Source organism: Magnolia sinica, chromosome 13 (assembly GCF_029962835.1).
Source record: "Magnolia sinica isolate HGM2019 chromosome 13, MsV1, whole genome shotgun sequence".
Classification (NCBI taxonomy): domain Eukaryota; kingdom Viridiplantae; phylum Streptophyta; class Magnoliopsida; order Magnoliales; family Magnoliaceae; genus Magnolia; species Magnolia sinica.
In genome coordinates this window covers 28,330,829-28,350,234 of record NC_080585.1, presented here as the reverse complement: position 1 = coordinate 28,350,234, position 19,406 = coordinate 28,330,829, and the positions used below count along the sequence as shown (strand labels likewise).

Here is a 19,406-nt window from a genome sequence, read left to right as displayed (position 1 = left end):
ATGTTAGGATATAAAATCTTCAAATATTGCTTATCGTTAGATTAATTAATTGCTTTCGTCAACCGTTAAATCTTCTCTCCTAATAGTAGGCCATCCAAACTAAATAACTATTGAGCGATTAAATTATATATTATTCATATGCAAAATCCTTTCAAAGATACACATGCTACACTACACCATAACAGTTGAAGGGGAGATCCATAGTGGCAAGTGAAGAGCATATGAGTAAACTATATATACTTACTACTGATGATAATGGCCTAATAAGAAAGAAACAATGAACAAAAAATGAAAACTAGAGTACTATATATCTTGGGAGTATTGTACCCTAAAATTAAGGTGATGACAATGGAGATAATGTTTGACGGCAAACATAGGGAGCTTGCAGCTGAAACAATAGGTGGATAGAAGGATTACCAAGATCAACTGGAATAGGCCCACTTGGATTATAGAATTTTGTACTCATGTAGACTATGAAATTGTTAAGGAGCATACACTGGATATACACCCGCAAGGACCAGAAAAGAAGAATAGAGAGGGGTGTGAGTACTACTCTCATGGCCTCTTTTCTTTTCTAGCCCGAGTTGCAAATCTATTTCAAGTCGAGTGACTTTTGTCGCGCCTCGAATTAAATAAGTTTTTTAAATTCTTCAATGCTCGAATTTTTAATTTTTGCTTTAATTTACTTTTTCTATTTTTTCTAAATCCATATTTCCATAATTACAAATTTACATATTCACATTTTCAACAATTATGACTACTCCTATCACCTCTATTTTTTTCTAGCCTAAGTTGCAAGTTTGGGAATAATATACATATCCAAGAATCTCAAGAGAGGACAAGAGTCTAAGTGGGGTTAAGTTTTTATAACGATGAGATACGAATTAAAGGTGGCTGATCCAGTGGAGCATCGGTACTACATGAGTTTAAAAAAGATAGCAACATTAACATTATAATGTGAGAGATGTAGAGGCTAGTTAGATGATGCTGGAGATGCTAAAGAATGGCGTGATCAATCAGATCTGGACAAAAATGTTAGCCAAAGTACTCTCGAGTAAATGTTGGACCAAATCTGGAGTAGCAGTGGTGGAGGGAAGATCTGACAAAAGGATGAACTTAATCCAAAGTAGTAGTAGTACAGCAGATCTGGTGACCAGGTATGGATCTGACTGTTTGGAGTCGTATTTATAGCTAGAATAAGAGAGCAAGGAGTCGAAAATCAATGGCTCAGTACACAGCTGTGGATATCAGTTCATGAGATGGATTATCATCTTGTATGAGAGAACTGACTTGGGTCAGGATAGACAGTCTTCACCATCGGTTTATACCTTACCCTTATCCTACACGAGAGTATGAGTGTACGATTAACAAATGATCCAAGTTTGGATCTTTTGTCACTTACATTGGTGAATCGAGATCAAGTTAATAGTTTGGGACTCATTGACCTGAATTGTGATCGTGAGATCAGGACTTGATGATTCATGAAAGATGATTAATCCTTAGATCTGAGGATGTATAAGGGTCATGATCTTGATTGGTTAGTTTTAGCTCTTTCTATGAGGTACATACAGGGCCAATAAAGTGGATATACTTCCATCAAGTGCCATTGATTCTTGCACAGTCCAACAAGAGATCCATTGATTTGCCTAGGAACATGTATATGATTTTGATCTAGATAAATTAGGGACTCATCAAGTGATTTTTTGTTGAACCCAGCGCTCTAATTGTTTTAATCAATTTTTCAAATGCTTTAACGGTTGAATTTTGTTTTACTCGTTAAAATTACTTTGATCGCACTTGATGATAACTTGATGGCCCATATCTGATAGTTCATTTTTTTTTTTTTTTTGGTATGAGATATAATCATTAGTGGATGGCATGGTAATGGAGGGATTAGATCATGAGTATATGCATATATGAAGTGGATCAATACACTTCCCTCATGACAGGTTACAAAGTTGTGTGTAGGGTGACAGAGTACTGTACCGGTATTCTCTTAAACTCCAAATTCCTCCTTATTTATTTATCATATCACAAAAGAGTTAGTATAAGAAGCCCTAAACACCATTTTATTTTAGGTTTGTGAATTAGAGAAATGAGAGAAAAGTGTGTAAAGAGAGCAAATGAATGAGTTTTCACCCTGTTCCGCATCTTATCCATCTTTATGTGGTCTATCCTTGTGTATTGTTGTGGGATTTATGGGCACCTACCAAAGAAAATTCCTTACACTACTTAAATCTCTCCATTTCTGAGATAAATCAAGGACACACCTCCTAGATTTGAGGGTCATCATCGACATTAGATCATTAAACATTATCAAATTCCACGTATAATCTAACATTCCCAAGTTAATTTTTTTATTCTAGAAAGTGTACATAATTGTATTTCAGAAATCGTAGGTTTAAGATTTCAATTTTGAATTCAAAAACAGTCATATTTTGTTGCACGATCCAATGAAATTTCATCAATTCCAATGGTTTGGATCAGCCTTATGGTGGGACTCACAGATAACCAAGGGTCCAGTTCTCCTTACTCTTCTCTCTCTTTCATATGGAATAGAAAAAGAAGAAATAAAAATATTTTTATACAAAAATCCAAAGCTAATGGCTTCATTGGTGAGGCTTTCTATTTATAAACTATGTGGAATTTATAAACCCAAAGCTAGTGCCTCAATAGATAAGTCTAATGCTCAGGAGTTTTCATATCCTAAATAACTTCTTACATTATTTCAACCAATAGAGAAATTCCAAACTCGTTAGCCAATAAAAAGCACATATTTAAGACTATTATCCCAAGATAACTTAAACCAATAGAAAATAAAAGACATGAGAGATGAGAAATAAAAAATAAAAAATTGTTGCACATTTAGTCTTTCCTAATTTATGAAGTTCTTTAGCTTAATATGGGATCCACTCCTGTTCTCAGAGCTTGACATGTAGATTAGAGACACCTCCAATCGACTGCAACCAAAGAGAAGATGAGAGAGGCATGCACGTTTGAATTTTTGGATGTGGTTGCCCTTCAGAACTCGTATTCAGGAGAACTTGAAGAGATCCGTATGCCATCTGAGACAAGTTGATTGGCATGGAAAAATAATTTTCACATCCTAGCAAGGTGTCCAATGGGCCATGAAAATTCTATTTCTATGTCTTAGAAAGGGTACACGTGTATATAGAGCCATCAAAACTTTTAGAAAGCAGTTGTAACAGCTGTTGTGATTTTGGTTTTTCTCTGACTTTGGATAGCCCGCGCACCATGTAGAGTCTACAAAATCTCTCAATCAAACCGGATCTTGACAAGTGGTCATATGGATTAAATGAAATCATATAAAGTATGTCACAAAATACTTGGGGGTTATTTGTTTTTTTTTTTATTGAATTCTATGGTAAAATAATATAAATGGCTATCATTATTATTTTTCAATATTTGTTTAAACAAGTATCATGACATATAAATCGAAAGTTAAATGCATATAATAAGATAGGTAGGTAAATGACTTTATAATCATTATAATTTTACATTATAAAATCTCAATCAGTAGAATATTTCATAGCTAAGATAAATAATGAAAGCATGTTATTATTGTCGTTAAATGTAGTTAACATCACCAAACAAGTAAAGCAAATTATAGTCATTGTCCCTTTTATTTCATTTACTGAGGTAATTTAAAAAACAAATATTCCCATAATGAAAATTAGAAGAAATCGTGACCGAAAAAGTATTCATTAGTCAATATGTTTTCTGAAAACTTCGTAATACATGGGTATTTTCACATCGGGCTCGAGTGGGCTTGCTCGTGAGATGTAGGGGCACACTCGAGGTGAGCGGCTCATGTGAGGCGGGTGGCTTGTATGAGGCAACACCCATATGATGTAGGGCCCATAAGGGATTTGGCCGATGTCCTAACCTATGAGATATGGGACCTAAGATACGAGATAAAAGAATCAATTCATCATGCTCTATCAATTTAAGCTTTTAGAGCAAGTAATTAATTATCTTGCATCACTTTGAAGCTTCTCCATCACCTTGTGAGGCTTGCTTATCATGATCGTGAATGACATGTTCTTCTTCTCAATGAAAGCTCTACAACAGAACATAGATAGTAAACAACTGATGTAAAACTAGAGAGATCCATGGATAAGTTCACTATTCGTGCATTGCGTAAGATTTTGATGCGGAATAGCCAAAAGATCTTTTGTGCATTGGATATGGAGATCTGAAGAAGTGAATGGCTTACCTTGTTGTAATGTCATTGCTGTAGATAGGGATGCTGAGGTCTTCCTTTCCTAACACCCTTTAGAGAAGATATGATGGGGCTCAAGCTTTTGTCGATGGTGTTGGATTGAGGACCCAGCCCTGGTAATATAGGTTAGAGGGGTAAGGAGTTTGAAACCCATCAAAACTCCTCTTCCCAAGGCTCCATACGAATTGGTAATTCTAGTTCCTCTAAAACACTGTGTGCGTATCACAGTTGCAACACTCCGCCCCTTACATGAATTTTTGAATGTATCTCAACTTGGCGGGCCCGCTAGTGCACCCGATCACATTATCCAACCCTTAGGACAATTCAGACCATTGATCAATAAGGCCCACCTTATAGAGTTCTTACACATTGCTCATGCACTAGCTGTGTTCTCTTCATGACATGGTCTTGTTGATCGAACCACCTAGATTTCATGGTCTGGTACAAACATACATGACCCACCATGATCTAATAAATAAATGTGGTCCCCAAGTTGATCGGGATAGTTATATATATTGACTATCATGATTGATCTAAACAGGAGCTTATCTTCTTTTCATCCCATCAGTCAATTCAACTGATTTGGATGACCCAAATGTTCTCTTCATCCTCCCCGAGTGGGAGAAAACTCGGCCTCAAATTTAAATCATGGGATACATCTTTGCAGCACACTTCCTTCCTTAGCTAAGGTTGCTGATGTAAAGAACCTATCATACCTGGGCGAACATATTTTAAGGCTCTTAGCCTGACTTTGTCTATTTTATTCAACATATCAAGTAAATGAAATAATAGATACTGCTGGATGATAGGCTCAATGGATAAAGGTTTCTTTGGTGTAATTGGGCTTATTGACGGGCACACTGGATGTCTAAAATCGAGAGGCTCAAGCTTAATCGTCAGGTGGAGTTTGTCCATATTTTCAGAGAAGGTAACACGCCGGCTGATGGTATGGCCCGTATGGACAATGAGTGTCAATTATATTCTCTGGTTCGTAATTTCTTGAATCTTCCTTTCCATATTCGAGGTCTGCTATTCCTAGATAAGGTGGGCCTGGGTGCTATTAGGCTTGTCTCAGACAGTGACTCCTAGTATTCAGGCCGCGGCGTCTGTCTGTTTAGTTTTTTGCATAGCCGTAGTGTAGTTTTCTCCTCTCTTTTTTTTTTTTCTCTTTTCCTTGCTTTTATGATAGGCTTAGCCTGGTCCTTTTTCTCCAGGGGAAGCCACGGTGTGTCAGGAGTTGTATATGTTGTCTTTTGGATTGCAATGCAGGAGAATTCTTCCTTAAAAAATAAAAAATAAAATTAGGCTTATTGACACTATGATATAACACTTAGATCCCACCCAATCTAGCTCCACAACCAAAGTGAAGACTTAACTCGACCGGAACAAGTTAGACCAAGTCATTAACCAAGGTCTGAAATTAGTATTATTATTTTTACTTTTAAAATTTTAATTACTCACTAGGGGAGTTTATGAATGGGCACGGATTCCATCCGGTCTTTTCAATAGGCCCCACCTTGATGCGTTTATTCTATAACACACCATCCATCCATTTTTCTAGCTCATTTTGGAAAGCCGATTGGTTACTCAGTAGGCTAAGCATACTTAGTAAACTCTATGGGGCCTATTGTGATTTAAGTATTTTATCCACTTTGTCCATCCATTTCACTAGATAATTTTAAGGCTTGAACTTGAAAATGAAGTATATCCAAAGCTCAAGTGGACCATACTGCATGAAACAGAGTAAATTCAACGTCTACTATTGCAAATTCCTTGGGGCCACGTAAGTTTTAGATTAAGTTGATAGTTGTGATTTCCCTTCATTTATGTTTGTGCCTTCATTTATGTTTGTGTGATCTTATGAACAGGTTGAATAACAAATAAACATCATTCTATGCCTTGGATTTCAACTATGGAAATCATTATTATGGTTTACTTGGGCTTTGGATATGCTTCAATTTTGAGATCAACCAATGAAATGAGCTAGTAGAATGGATGGCATGGATAAACTATATATACTCACGATGGGCCTAATAGAGTTTACTTGGTACAATAAAAACAGATAAAATCGTTCTTACGCGTGCACAATCCTCAATTTAGGGCATGGCCCAAAATTGAAGTAGATCCAAATATCTGGTGGACCACGCCACATGCAACGTTGGTAATTGACAATTAAAAACTTTTGTATGCTACAAAAGTTTTGGATCAAACTGATATTTGTGACTTCCCTTCATTCAGTCCATGTAACTTTATCAACATGCTGGATGGCAAATAAATATCACAAAAGAGTTAGTAAGTTTGTAATGGTGGGTGTCAATGATCACTGTTTCTTATGGTGTGGTCTACTAGAGATTTTAATTTGTCTCATTTTTTGGCCCAGTATCGAAAATGATTAGGAAAAATGGATGGACAGCGTGGATATACAAAAAATACCTCAAGGTGGGCCCCACATAAAGACTAGATTAATTAAGCGCCGGTATGAGATTGTCTCTAGTTAGAGGTGTACACGAGTCAAACCAAGTCAAGCTTGGCACAGCTCAACTCAGCTCGGCCACTAGCTGACCGCAGCTTGAATTCAGTTCAGCTCAGTCCTTGAGCATGACTGGCTAGCTCAGCTTAGTTCAGTCAGCAACTCGAACCAACTCGAGCTTGTGCAGCATTTTCACAAACACATGAAGTGCATTTTCAATTTCTCATTGTATGTAAAGCAACAATTATTTATAGGTATTTCATCAAACAACTTGTAGGTAACATCAAAATCAAGAAAAAAAAATGGTATTTATTTCATATACATACCTTTCTTGTCACCTACTGACACTTCGTTGAGCCATTTCATCAAACACTTGGTAAGCAACATCAATATTGAAGTAATCGAGTCACCGAACTGGTTTGATTCGAGTTGGGGTTCGATCTAGGCCGAGTTGAGCTTGAACTCGGTTCGAAATTTTTTCGAGCTAAAAAAATCAGCTTGAACCCAGTTTCGAACCAAGTCGAATCGCGCTTTTTGGAGTCGAGTCGACGAGCTAACTCGGTTCGTGTACAGCCCTGGCACTCTCTTGTCCTTGGCCATTTTCCCGCAGCCAGTGGCAATCCCGTAAAATACCCAAAAAACCTAGACGATTATGTAAACATCGCATGCTTGCATCGAACTCAACTGAGGGCATTATCGTAATATGGCCTCGCTCTTACAAAACCAGGCCATTTTGCTCGAAAATCTTCTCTCTGTTGCGAGAGAATTTCCAGCGAAGAATCTCCAGATCCTCTCTCCTCTCTCCTCTCTCCTCTCTCCATTCCCGATCTCTCCATCCCTCTATTTCTAAGGCTTTTCCAATCCCCGATTTCCATTCTAATCCCCACTTAATCGATCTCAGACTCTTCTCGCGTTTCCAGCAGCAAAAATGGTAACTTTCATCGTCTTTTTCGCTCTCTTCCTCGTTTTCTCGCTCAAAGTACTTCAGATCTAGCACAAATCCGCTTAAATTTGAAATTCCTCTCGAAATCGTGATTTTTTTTAGTTCGTAGTTTGAAATTTCTCGAGATCTGTTGTTTATGCAAGAACTGATTGATTATTTGCATTTTTCTTTGCAATTTTTTGCTTCTTCACGGTGGCAATGGCAGCCTCTCAGGCTCGAAATCAAGGTACTTCTCTTCAATCCTTTAAAACTTCTTATATTTATCAATTACGTATACTATTATTGTTAATTTCATGTTTAATCTGATATTGATGATTTCTGGATCAGAGGAAACTTGCGCAAAGATCAGAACGAGTGAAATCTGTGGATCTGCATCCAACAGAACCATGGTAATTTTAATTATATTAAAAAAGATATCTCTAGCAGGTGTTTGGTTGCACCAAATATCATGATATTTTGCACCAAATTAGATTGTTTAATAATGAAATTTCATGATATTTGGTGCTACCAATGCACCATAAAGTATCTGCATTATGGGAATTTTCCTTCTTTTTTTTTCCTTTTCTTTCTTGAAACTCTCTCTCTCTCTCTCTCTCTCTCTCTCTCTCTCTCTCTCTCTCTCTCTCTCTCTCTCTCTCTCTCTCTCTCAATAATTAGTAAATTGATTCAAGATCTGGATACTTCACCATTTCCTTTGTTTCGTTAGTTTTGTTTCTCAATTGAGAAGGAAAACATTTTGACGATTAAAAAAAAATAAGTTGACAGAATTAAGCACTTATGGTTGAATTTTGATGATAAATATTATTGTTTAGTGCTTTCAGAAAGTGGCTCTTATCCTAGAAATTGTTTGTTGTTGGGAATCATAATTTGTATTGAATTTCTTTGTGTAGGATTCTTGTGAGTCTTTATTCTGGAAGTGTCTGCATCTGGAACTATCAGTCCCAGGTAAGTAATTATTGTTGAATGTCGTTCTTCTTCATTTTATTTTCTTCTTGGGCTGTTCTGTTGTTTTAGTTAGTGATAGTATAGGATGATGATATAAGATACATTTGTTAGTCTTTTGAGTTTTGTGCAAGCAGCGGGATTTTTCTGTTTTACACGACCTGCTATGTATTGGCTTTTATTTGTCTATTGAACTTTGTATCAGTATGGGGTCTAAAGAAAGTAAATCCTTTGGTTTGGATTTGATGGTGGTCCACAATGTCTTCAGACAAATTCTTGACCTTGGGGATATTTTAATCGCTTATTATGTTTCCAGGGTCTCATTGCGGTTTTGGAAAACCTTAGCAAGTTGACTCAACTTGATCAAGATGAACCTCCTTTTTAAATAATAAAACAGAGTTGATTACTCCAAAAACTCAACCCGATAGTTGGTACTCTTGAAAGACATGAAAAATCTAATTATACCTTAAGCCCTTTTAAACTCACAAACAAGTACCATAGCAAGTTTCGCTGGCTCTTACTTGCGTTTTGATCTTTCATTCCTAGTTAAGGATATGACATGGGTGTATACACGTTGTGCATGGAAACAAGGCATGCACCTTTAAATGGATTCACAACTCCACAAACAAGCACACTAGTAGGAGTGGACACTATAATATAAGGGCTGAAATTTCAATAATGTAACAAAACTAGGAGAAAACTCCAAATTAATCAATAATGATTAGAAAACTTGTCCAAAATTCATCTCTTCAAAGACCCGTTAATGCAGGGGCATTTTCACACTGGGCTCGTGTGGGGTGGCCTGTGGGATGTAGGGGTACACTCGAGGTGGGCAACTCGTGTGAGGCGGGCCCCACCCGTGTGAAGCAGGTGACTCATGTGAGGCGGTACCCATGTGATGTGGGGCCCATGAGGGGGGTTCAGCCGAGGTCCTATCCTACGGGATGTGGGGCCTGGGCTATGAGATAAAGGGATTAATTCGCCATGCTCTATCAGTTCAAACTTTTAGAGCAAGTGGTTGATTGTCCTGCATTAAATTGGTATCAGAGAAACTCCTCACCGGGGGTGATTAATGCAGGGGCATTTTCACATTGGGCTCGAGTGGGGTAGCCTGTGGGATGCATGGGCACACTCGGGGTGGGCGGCTCGTGTGAGGCGGTACCCATGTGATGTAAGGCCTACGAAGGGGGTTTAGCCGAGGTCCTAATCCACGGGATGTGGGGCCTGGGCTATGAGATAAAGGGATTAATTCACCATGCTCTATCAGTTAGAACTTTTAGAGCAAGTGGTTGAGTGTCCTGCATTACCCGTATTCATAACCGCTTGAAGAACTTTAAAACCAAACTAAGGGCCCATCAGTAGTCAATCCTAAACACCCACAGTTGGTGATCTTAATCATATTTGATCCATTACCAGTCAAACACAACCATGCATATTTCTATGTTGGGCCCTCATTAGATGATCTTAACCATGTGGTTATCTTTGTTAGTCAATCATACGCATGTGTATTTCCATGTTGGCCCATCATTAGATGAACTTAGCCACATGAGGCCCATCATTAGTCAATCATAACCATGTATATTCCCATGTTGGGCCCATCGTTTGATGATCTTAACAATGCGGGGCCTATAGCTAGTTGATCAGAACTGTGTGTATTCTCTCGTGAGTCCATCATTAAATGATCTTAGTCGTTTAGACCAATCACAAGTCAACCCTAACCATGTGTATTTCTATGTGGACCCATGGCAAATGATCTTAATCATGTGGGGTTGTCACCAGTCAATCATAGCCATGTGTATTTGGGGTCCATTGTTGGTTCATTTTGATGTTGTGGAGCCCATTGTTAGTTGATCTTAGCTATGTCTATTTCCATGTAGGCCCATCATTGTGTTTATCCCAGCCATTTGCACTTCCATTTGGGGCCCATCATTAGATTATCTTAAATATGTGGGGACCACCGTTAGGCTATCCCAACCAACTTTGCGCATGTGTGGCAGTAAGAGAAAGGCCATTGATCGCAGGTATTTATTAATGTATATCGTGATAAATTTTTCGTGGAGATGATGTGAGTTGCCAAACAACCATATATATATATATATATATAATATATATATAGAGAGAGAGAGAGAGAACAAATTCCGTTAGGGGTTGGGTGAGGGATTTGGGGCAAATTGAAATTCCTAAAAATCTAAAGACTTGGTAAATCCTCAAAATAAGACTCTTTTAAAAGAAAGAAAAAAAAAAAAAAAAAGTTATGGCAAGATCTTACATGCCACTAGGGGTGTGCATTGAGTCGAACCAAGTCGAGCTAGCCTCAGCTCGACTCATCTTGGCCACTAGCTGACCCCGGCTTGCTCGGCTCGGTCCTCGAGCCTGACTGGCCAGCTCAGATCGGCTCGGTTCAGTCAGTAGCTCGGGCCAGTTCGAGCCGAGTTCGAGTTGAGTTCGCCTGTGCAGCATTTTCACAAACACATGGACCGCACCTTCAAAATCTCACTGTATGTATAACAACAGCAGTGGTTTTACAGGTATTTTATCAAACACCTTCTAAGCAATATAAAAATCAAGAGAAAAAAAGGGTATTTGTTTCATATACATACCTTCCTTGCCACTAGCCACACTTCGTTGAGTCATTTCATCAAACACTTGGTGAGCAACATCAATATCTAGTTCGATTCGAGTTAGGTTCGATCCGAGTCAAGTTGAGCTGGGGCCAGCTGAAACTCAGCTCGAACTCATTTTCAAGCTAAAAAAATCAACTCGACTCGGCTCGAACTTAGCTTCAAACCGAGTCGAATTGAGCTTTTTCGAGTTGAGTCGAGCGAGCTAACCAAGCTAGCTCAGTTCGTGTACACCCCTACATGCAACTAGTTGGGGGTGTCAGGTCTCCCATGGTGTATGTATGGATACAACCAGTATAACATAGTTGCCCCATAATGAAATTTGGATGCCCTCAAAATTATACTGATCCAACCATCAAGTGGGCCACCATGTGAATTTCAAGGTTTTTGGGTAGTTGTCCATTGTTTTCTATCATGTGGTCCACATGATTATTGGATTGACGTGATTTTTGAGTCATCCTATTTTCATGATGGGGCAACCCCGTTGGATGGATTGGATGTCATAAATACACCATGTTGGGGCAAGGTGGTTAATGAAGAAAACATGCATTTAGCCGACCCCAATTAATTGAGATATGGCTTATGACCTGTTTGGATTCGCGTATAGTATTGTATTGTATTGTATTGTATTTGGGTACTGTTCATGTATACATTGGACGGTTTTCAGAATACATCCAAATCAATCAGATACTAATCAATGTTTGGATAGGAGGTATTGTTTGGCATAGTATACAATACATTATACAGATCAATGTTTGGATAGGACGTATTATGTCTGCGTATTGTACAATCTTAATTGGGTCGGGTGGCCTGTTTGACGTATGGAACTTTCTGATTTCTAGCCCAGATGATTTTCACGTTGAAATGTACCAAATGAACGGTCCCGATCTTACACTGCATAGGTACCAGATATCTTGTAATCGTACAAATTTCAAACTTTCATCCGCTGCCGAATACAGCGCAATGAATACGAAGTATTGACGGCAACAGAACCCACTGACAATACTCTACCATCAGTTCAAAAATTTGGCTGGAGTTTGTATTCGCACGCATGGGATTCAACTCCTATTCACTCCAATCCAAACACGGTAAACGTCAAATCATAACTTCTAATACGATACAATGCATCCCAAAACGCGTATCCAAACAGGCCCTTAGGTGATGATGATGTTGATGAAGAAAAAAGGATGAACATTTTGGAGAGGACTTGCAATGGAAGTCTGGGAAGACTATGATGCAGGACGCATGATTTAATGTTAGCATGCAACGTGGAGATTATGAAAGAGTCCATAAAGTAATTCAGTTAACAAAATATGCTAACCCACTAAGTAATTAAGAGTAAACAATGGGAAATAAAATCTGATTTAATCTAAATCACATACCCGCATGCTAAGACAACACATAAATCAATTAAAATTAGGCTCGATGAAAGATAGAACTTCCAATTTAGCATAGGTACGTTCCACACTTAAGGAACAAATTTATAGGTTTTATGATCAGGGTTGGGAATGTGAAAATCTGAAATTTGGAAAATCAAGATTCATGGGAATTGGGGGGTTTTGGAATTAGGGTTTTTAGAAATTGGGAAAAATAGGAAATTAAATATCTAGGGTTTAGAATGTTGTAATGGAAGGGAAAAGAGTAAGAGAAGAAGAAGAAGAATACCTTTTGAAGAAGAGAAAGAGGAAGGATGCACCTTAGGGAATCCACCACCAGACAAGCTTCTACCCTTCCATAATTTAATTGGAATGGAACCCTAGAAAATAATGAGGAAAATTCCTCCACACAAGAGAGCTTCTCTCTTCTTCTTTTATTTTTTTCTTCTCAAATCTCCACTAGGGTTGGAACTCCACCCCCTTGTGGTTTTATAATTAAAAAATTCGGAATTAAAATTCAACATAATTACAACTATGCCACTCACTTAAGTAAAGTGATCAATCATCCAAAATAAGAAAACTAAAACATTTATTATCAATCCCAACCATCAAATAAATCTTAAAAATAAAAAATATATATATAAAAAAAGCAAGATCAGAGTCTAAGGGGCACAGATTAAAAAGATTTGGTGGCCCGATGGCATGATCGATAAGATCTAATGGTCGGATCAACACGAAATAGAAATTCTATGACTAAAATAGTCTCTTAAACAGCCCACATGCTTCATCCCAAAGTGGGGTCTTCCTGATCCACATCCAATGCATGTGGGGTCTTCAAAATGGCTCAGCGGGCCTCATCTGGAACTCGTCTCCAATCTATAAAGAAAGTTATGCTAATGTGGGTGATTGTCTCCATGTCTGGTACATCTGAGTAGGTCCTCCGATGTCCTCATCAGACTAGGAAGGAATCATTCTAATTAGCCCAGGAGTAGTCCTAGTAAGTGACAAAATGGCGAATTATTGATCGAAAAAGAAAAATACAATAACAGAGGTACGATCAAGATGCGTAGGCATGTGCACCGATGACCAAAGAGAGCTTTTGAAGGAGGGGGATGTGGTCAAAAGGTAAAGGCACGAGGCAAGGTATCTAGGCCTCTTGAAGGATACGACATAAGCTCCCTCCCAATTTGCTTCTCCATTTATCTAAAATATGGAAAATTAAGAGTAAATTTTAAAAATGTCTATAGTTTTGTACATATTGTACTTCAATATTTTATGTGAATCATTTATTTTATTGGTTGTATTTTGTTTATTTATTAGTCATGTTTTGTTTATCAAATAAATGAGAATTTGATACATTGATCGCTAAAAAAGGCGAAGGAAACACACGGCACAAGGATATTCAAATTTTAAGTAGCATAATGCCTATTTGCATGGTACTTAAATAACAACTTGACAGAACTCAAAAAACTTTAATGCCTCCATCTCTTAGAAGTCTAGAACAACCAACCCATTTATTGGATGCTAAAATATTTTCTAGAATCTTTATTAAATAATTAATGATTTCACGACTATTAGATGGATTCCAAATTAATCAAACCCTATCCAAAATAGGATACTAAGTAGAAACAACTGAGGATGCAAAAATTTTGCAAAAAATGTAATGGCATAAAAATAATTTATGTGAATCTAAAGAATCAATCCCCAAGATCTTTAGAGAATGAACAAAATCATCAACTAGAATCCTCTAAAAATAGTGATGTGAGACCCTACATTTGGCCTTGAAAATTAACAGCAAAAACCAATCAATCAAGACATGTTGGTCCCTTTTGTGGACCTGATGCAAGTCCACGGCCCACTGTAGTGCCCAACCCAGCCCATCTAGGCCCACTACAAGCAAGGTGTCCCATAACTGTAACGGTGGCCATAACGGCCACCACTGTTACCCTTATGATAGGGGCTGTAATAGCCGTTGTAGCCTTCTTCTTCTTCTTCTTTTGTTTTTTTTTAAAACCTGTCACTTGACCGTTATGCGGCCATTACAGCCTGGTTTTTTTTGTAATGGCTGTTACGTAAGGGGGTGTTTGGCGCATGGTATTGGGAACGATTAGGTGGGATGGGATTTTAAAAAATGTAATTATTATATATGGCAGGGATTATCCCCTGTTACCATGGGATAAGCTTAATTCCATGCTATGTTTGTAATACGGTGGTACATTGAATGGATATACCCACCATCATTTGAAACTATTGAGAATAACACATATGTGTGATATCCAAACTGTTCATCTGTTTTATAACCTCATTTTATAGCATGGGCCTAAAAATGAGGCAGATCCAAAACTTATGTGGCCCAAAGAAGTTTTCAATGGTAGGTATTCAATCCCCGCTGCTTTTTATGGTGGGGTCCACTTGAACTTTAGATCTACCTGATTTTTTGGCCCATGCTCTAAAATGATCTCAAAAAATGGGTGGGCGGTGTGGATATAGCCCTCACATCATGGTGGGACCTACACAACTTGCTAACATTGAGTGGAATTAGCACGGGACCCAATGCAATTCCATCTAATCTAATTCCAAGCTTTTCCATTCTTCCCAAACATTGAGTGGAATTGGCACGGGACCAAATGGAATTCCATCCCGCCTAATCCCATCTAATACCATGCGCCAAACGCCCCCTAACCGATTTGGGATACCTTGACTACAGGACCCGGCAAGACAAAACCATAGCCCACCATAGAGCCCAACATGTGCTGATTTTTCGGCTGATTATTTACAGATTCAGAAATTATTATTTACTATTTTTAGGAGATATGAGGGGTTGCTTTAAAGATGTGATGAGGGTGTACTTGATACGATTGAAGATATAGACTGGATTTAGAGATTTGATTGCTTTCCATGTTTGCTTTTCATTAGGCTTTTGTCATATGAAGAAAGATTAGATTAGTTTGTAATAAATTGTAATTGATTCTCTTAGTTGTAGAGATTTCAATTAAGGATTCCTCTAGGAACTATAAAAGGAGGGTAGTGGTGTAGGAGATAGCATTCGAATATTTTTCTAAGTGTGGTTCTTCTTTAAGTTTTTGTAAAAGAAAAGGCTGATGTCAATAAATGTTCTCCCTATCTACTCCATTGTTCTTGTGAGTTTTTTTTTTTTCTTTGCAATTTGCATATCGAGATCTCATTGACTCAACAACCGGGTTGCACCAGGACCTTGGGCCACGTTATCCCCTCCTGTTTGGAAATACTTGATTTCAATGAGCTTGACACTTTATACCGGTAGATGTTCAGATCCAACTCTTCTAATTTGTCGCCTATGATCCACATGCATTTAGAATGGGGCTTATTCTTCCATCTCACCAACTTCTTAGATTGGCCTTGCAGGGCATCAATATTTTTCATGCACAACACTTGTTCAACTTCTTCCTCATTTTTCTTCAAGAGCTATTTGCCTACATGAGTAATAACTTTGTTTTACATGTGAGGCCACCTACCTATGGTACTTTAACAAATCATCCACATTGAAAGTTGGCAAGATGTCCAAGTCTTTTGACAACTCAATCTCATTTGTCACCCGATTCCACTTTACTCATCATTTCCCTATTTCTTAGACTTGAGTTGGTTATAAGTTCCCGTGAAGAACCTTTCTTTGTGAAGATAGATAATACCAAGTCACCTCTATTCTATATCTTCTCTCAATGATGTCCATTCACAACCAAGGTATTCCATAATGGTAACGGTGATTGTAATGGCCACCACCGTTATCTTTATGATATGGACTGTAATGGGCATTATGGTCTCTCTTTTTTTTTCTTTTTTTTTAAAATTGAAAAACAAAACCTAAAAAACCTATATCAACCCTATTATGGACTGTCACGGCCTTTACAAGTGGTGTAACGGGCTGTTATGGGGGTTGTAACGGCCTTTACGAGTAAACTGTTATGACTTTTACGACCTCGTAACGTGTAACGGTCTATACGGCCCCGTAACGACCGTTGTGGCACACCATGTCACAATGAGTTTATACATGGCGTTACTCTCTTCAATCTTTCTTTTAATTTGAGCTCGCAAGTCTCAAATGTATTCGGTGAAAGCATCGGCATTGTCACTCACTCACTCTTGTATCAGAGAGGGCACTAAATTAAGTAGATGATGTCAACCTCTTCCATTAATGTTTTTAGATGGGGATTTTTCCTGCGGGTATGATTTACTAACCTGTTGTGGGCAAACCCAGCTTGGGGCAGAGAAGTTTCCACTAAAATTCATTGTTGCTTACAATACTCCTCAAAAGGTTTCCAATGCTCCTGTTGACTACCTCGGTTTGTCTGTCTATCTACGGATGATATGCACTAGACAAATGAAGCTTAGTTCATAGATGCATCTATAAAGTGCACTAGAAATACCCCACAAACTTTGAATTGTAGTTTGAAGGTATAATTTTCAATATCTTGTTAAGTCACCCAATTCCCTCAAAGATGTTGGCGATATGTACCCCACAAATCCTTTGCCATAGCAATTGCCCCTTGGGGTTGGGTTTTAGATTCTTTGTTGGACATTAGCCTGCCTTTCCTCCATGGGATGCCCTTGGTCCCCTTATTTGGGAAATTAGCTTGCTACCCTATTGTTGAACACCAAATTGTCTCCCAAGCCCCCAATTGATTATCTCCTTTGCTCTCAATGCAAGTGTGTATCCATTAGACATTTCGGCAATTGGGCTCAATCTTTGTGAGAGGGATGCTCCCCTAGATGATTGGGCTTCCTTGATGTAATGTGATAATTGGTTAGGCTTTGGAATGGTTTCTCACTATTAGAAATTCAAAGAAACAAGCCGGTTTTCTTGATGCGGGAGCTGAGATATCATTCATGTGCTTCATCTTTTCATGTTCTTCTAGAAATTTGAAAAGAGCCTGAATATCTTCTTCTTTGTTCTCGAGTGATAACCCAGCCAGTTTCCCAACACAGCCAATTGTATCCTTAAAACATTTCTTCGAGCCCTTTGTTCTAACTGTCCCCCTCTGGATTGTCTGCCTCCAGGTTAGCTAGACCCAAGTTCAATGCTCTTCTTCCACCTGACTTGCCCAACTCATCCACACCATACAGTTCAGGACCATCCTAGAAAGTCTTACGTGATATGAGTTGCCATGCACAGTCATTTGCCTGTTGTATTTTGAGCCCTTCAATAAAGTCATGACTCATGACCATCCTAATTAATCTTTATCATACTTTTCCAAGTATGTGCATGTGTTTTAAAATCTGAAATATGCTTAGATCCTGTTTCAGGTTTCATAATGCTACCACCCAGGACTTTTTGTTCACTCTCTTTGTAATTGAACATCTATCTCCATCTGATAAAAGAAAAGGAAAATTTTACCTTCTTCTTGATACATTTATTGAATACATTGTTAATTGAAAATTTGTTGATTTTACTCCAGACTACAGCAAAGTCATTTGAGGTCACGGAATTACCAGGTATTATACTCTTTCACACAGTCAATTTATGTTCTATTGAAGGTTGATAACTCACACCAAAGTTTTTTGTCTTAAATATGCAGTACGATCAGCGAAGTTCATAGCACGCAAACAGTGGATTGTGGCTGGAGCAGATGATATGTTTATCCGTGTTTACAATTATAATAAAATGGATAAGGTCAAAGTGTTTGAAGCACACACAGACTACATCAGGTGTGTGGCTGTCCATCCAACCCTTCCGTATGTGCTGTCATCATCTGATGACATGCTTATAAAGCTCTGGGATTGGGAGAAGGGCTGGATGTGTACTCAAATTTTCGAAGGACACTCACACTATGTGATGCAAGTCACCTTTAATCCGAAAGACACCAACACTTTTGCAAGTGCCTCCCTTGACCGCACAATAAAGGTGCAGCTGAAATTGTTTGAGAATATTTGGTCATGAATTTCATTTCATTATCCATTGTATGTATACTTTTTTCTACTTGCTATTCATGGTATGCATTTCTTTCAAATGTGAATATTCCAGATTTGGAATCTTGGCTCTCCTGATCCAAATTTTACATTGGATGCGCATTTGAAAGGAGTAAACTGTGTCGATTACTTTACTGGTGGTGACAGACCATATTTAATCACTGGTTCTGATGATCATACTGCTAAGGTGCGTCTCATTATTCTTCGTCTTGATCTGTGCTCAATTATTTTTTTATACATTCACCTTGTCAGCTTTCTGTTGATAAACTTCATGGGAGCAGGTTTGGGACTACCAAACGAAAAGTTGTGTTCAGACACTGGAAGGCCATACACACAATGTTTCAGCAGTTTGTTTTCATCCCGAACTTCCCATAATAATGACAGGTTCCGAGGATGGAACTGTTCGCATATGGCATTCAACCACATATAGGTTAGCTTTTGTCTCTTTTCTTAGTTACCTTCAGCATTCTTTTCTTTTTCTTTTTTTTTTCTTTTTCTTTTTTTGAGTTAGAATGGATACAGTACTTCATAATACTTAAATTAGTCATGACATCTTAGATTACTTCATAATACTTAAATTAGTCATGACATCTTAGATGGACAGAACTTCTGAACCATTTCAGTGTTACCTTACCTCAATTGGGAACTGGCTGTTGCGTTCTGCACGAATGCAAGCACTTAATGCACATCAGGAGATTAGAAAGAAGATATACCTGTTCTTCCTCAACCTGAAAAGGTTAGAATAACATTGCAGAACTGTGAAGTTAAGAAGAAATTTGTGACAAAAGTCAAGCAAAAACAAATCTGTTATTAAGGACCAAAGATAACTCAAGCATGATTTTTCCCCAACTTGAGACTGATGCAGTTA

General features: G+C 38.1%; 1 protein-coding gene across 6 annotated transcripts in view; it reads left to right on the top strand.

The window, feature by feature from the left end:
* The first annotated feature begins 7,445 nt into the window (after window positions 1-7,445).
* Window positions 7,446-19,406, top strand: part of LOC131223374 (coatomer subunit beta'-1) — a 35,613-nt gene continuing 23,652 nt past the window's right edge. For 3 of the 6 annotated variants that reach the window (XR_009160403.1, XR_009160402.1, XR_009160404.1), the window contains exons 1-8: window positions 7,448-7,644; window positions 7,862-7,882; window positions 7,984-8,045; window positions 8,547-8,601; window positions 18,028-18,064; window positions 18,148-18,473; window positions 18,594-18,725; window positions 18,820-18,968. Coding sequence is in view for 2 of the 6 variants with exons in the window: in XM_058218783.1 (XP_058074766.1) it covers window positions 7,642-7,644; window positions 7,862-7,882; window positions 7,984-8,045; window positions 8,547-8,601; window positions 18,028-18,064; window positions 18,148-18,473; window positions 18,594-18,725; window positions 18,820-18,968 (785 nt within the window). In the remaining 4 variants the exon portion in view is untranslated. Of the gene's footprint in view, window positions 7,645-7,861; window positions 7,883-7,983; window positions 8,046-8,546; window positions 8,602-18,027; window positions 18,065-18,147; window positions 18,474-18,593; window positions 18,726-18,819; window positions 18,969-19,406 lie in introns of all 6 variants that reach the window. The other 3 variants (XR_009160405.1, XM_058218782.1, XM_058218783.1) reach the window with 2 other exon arrangements.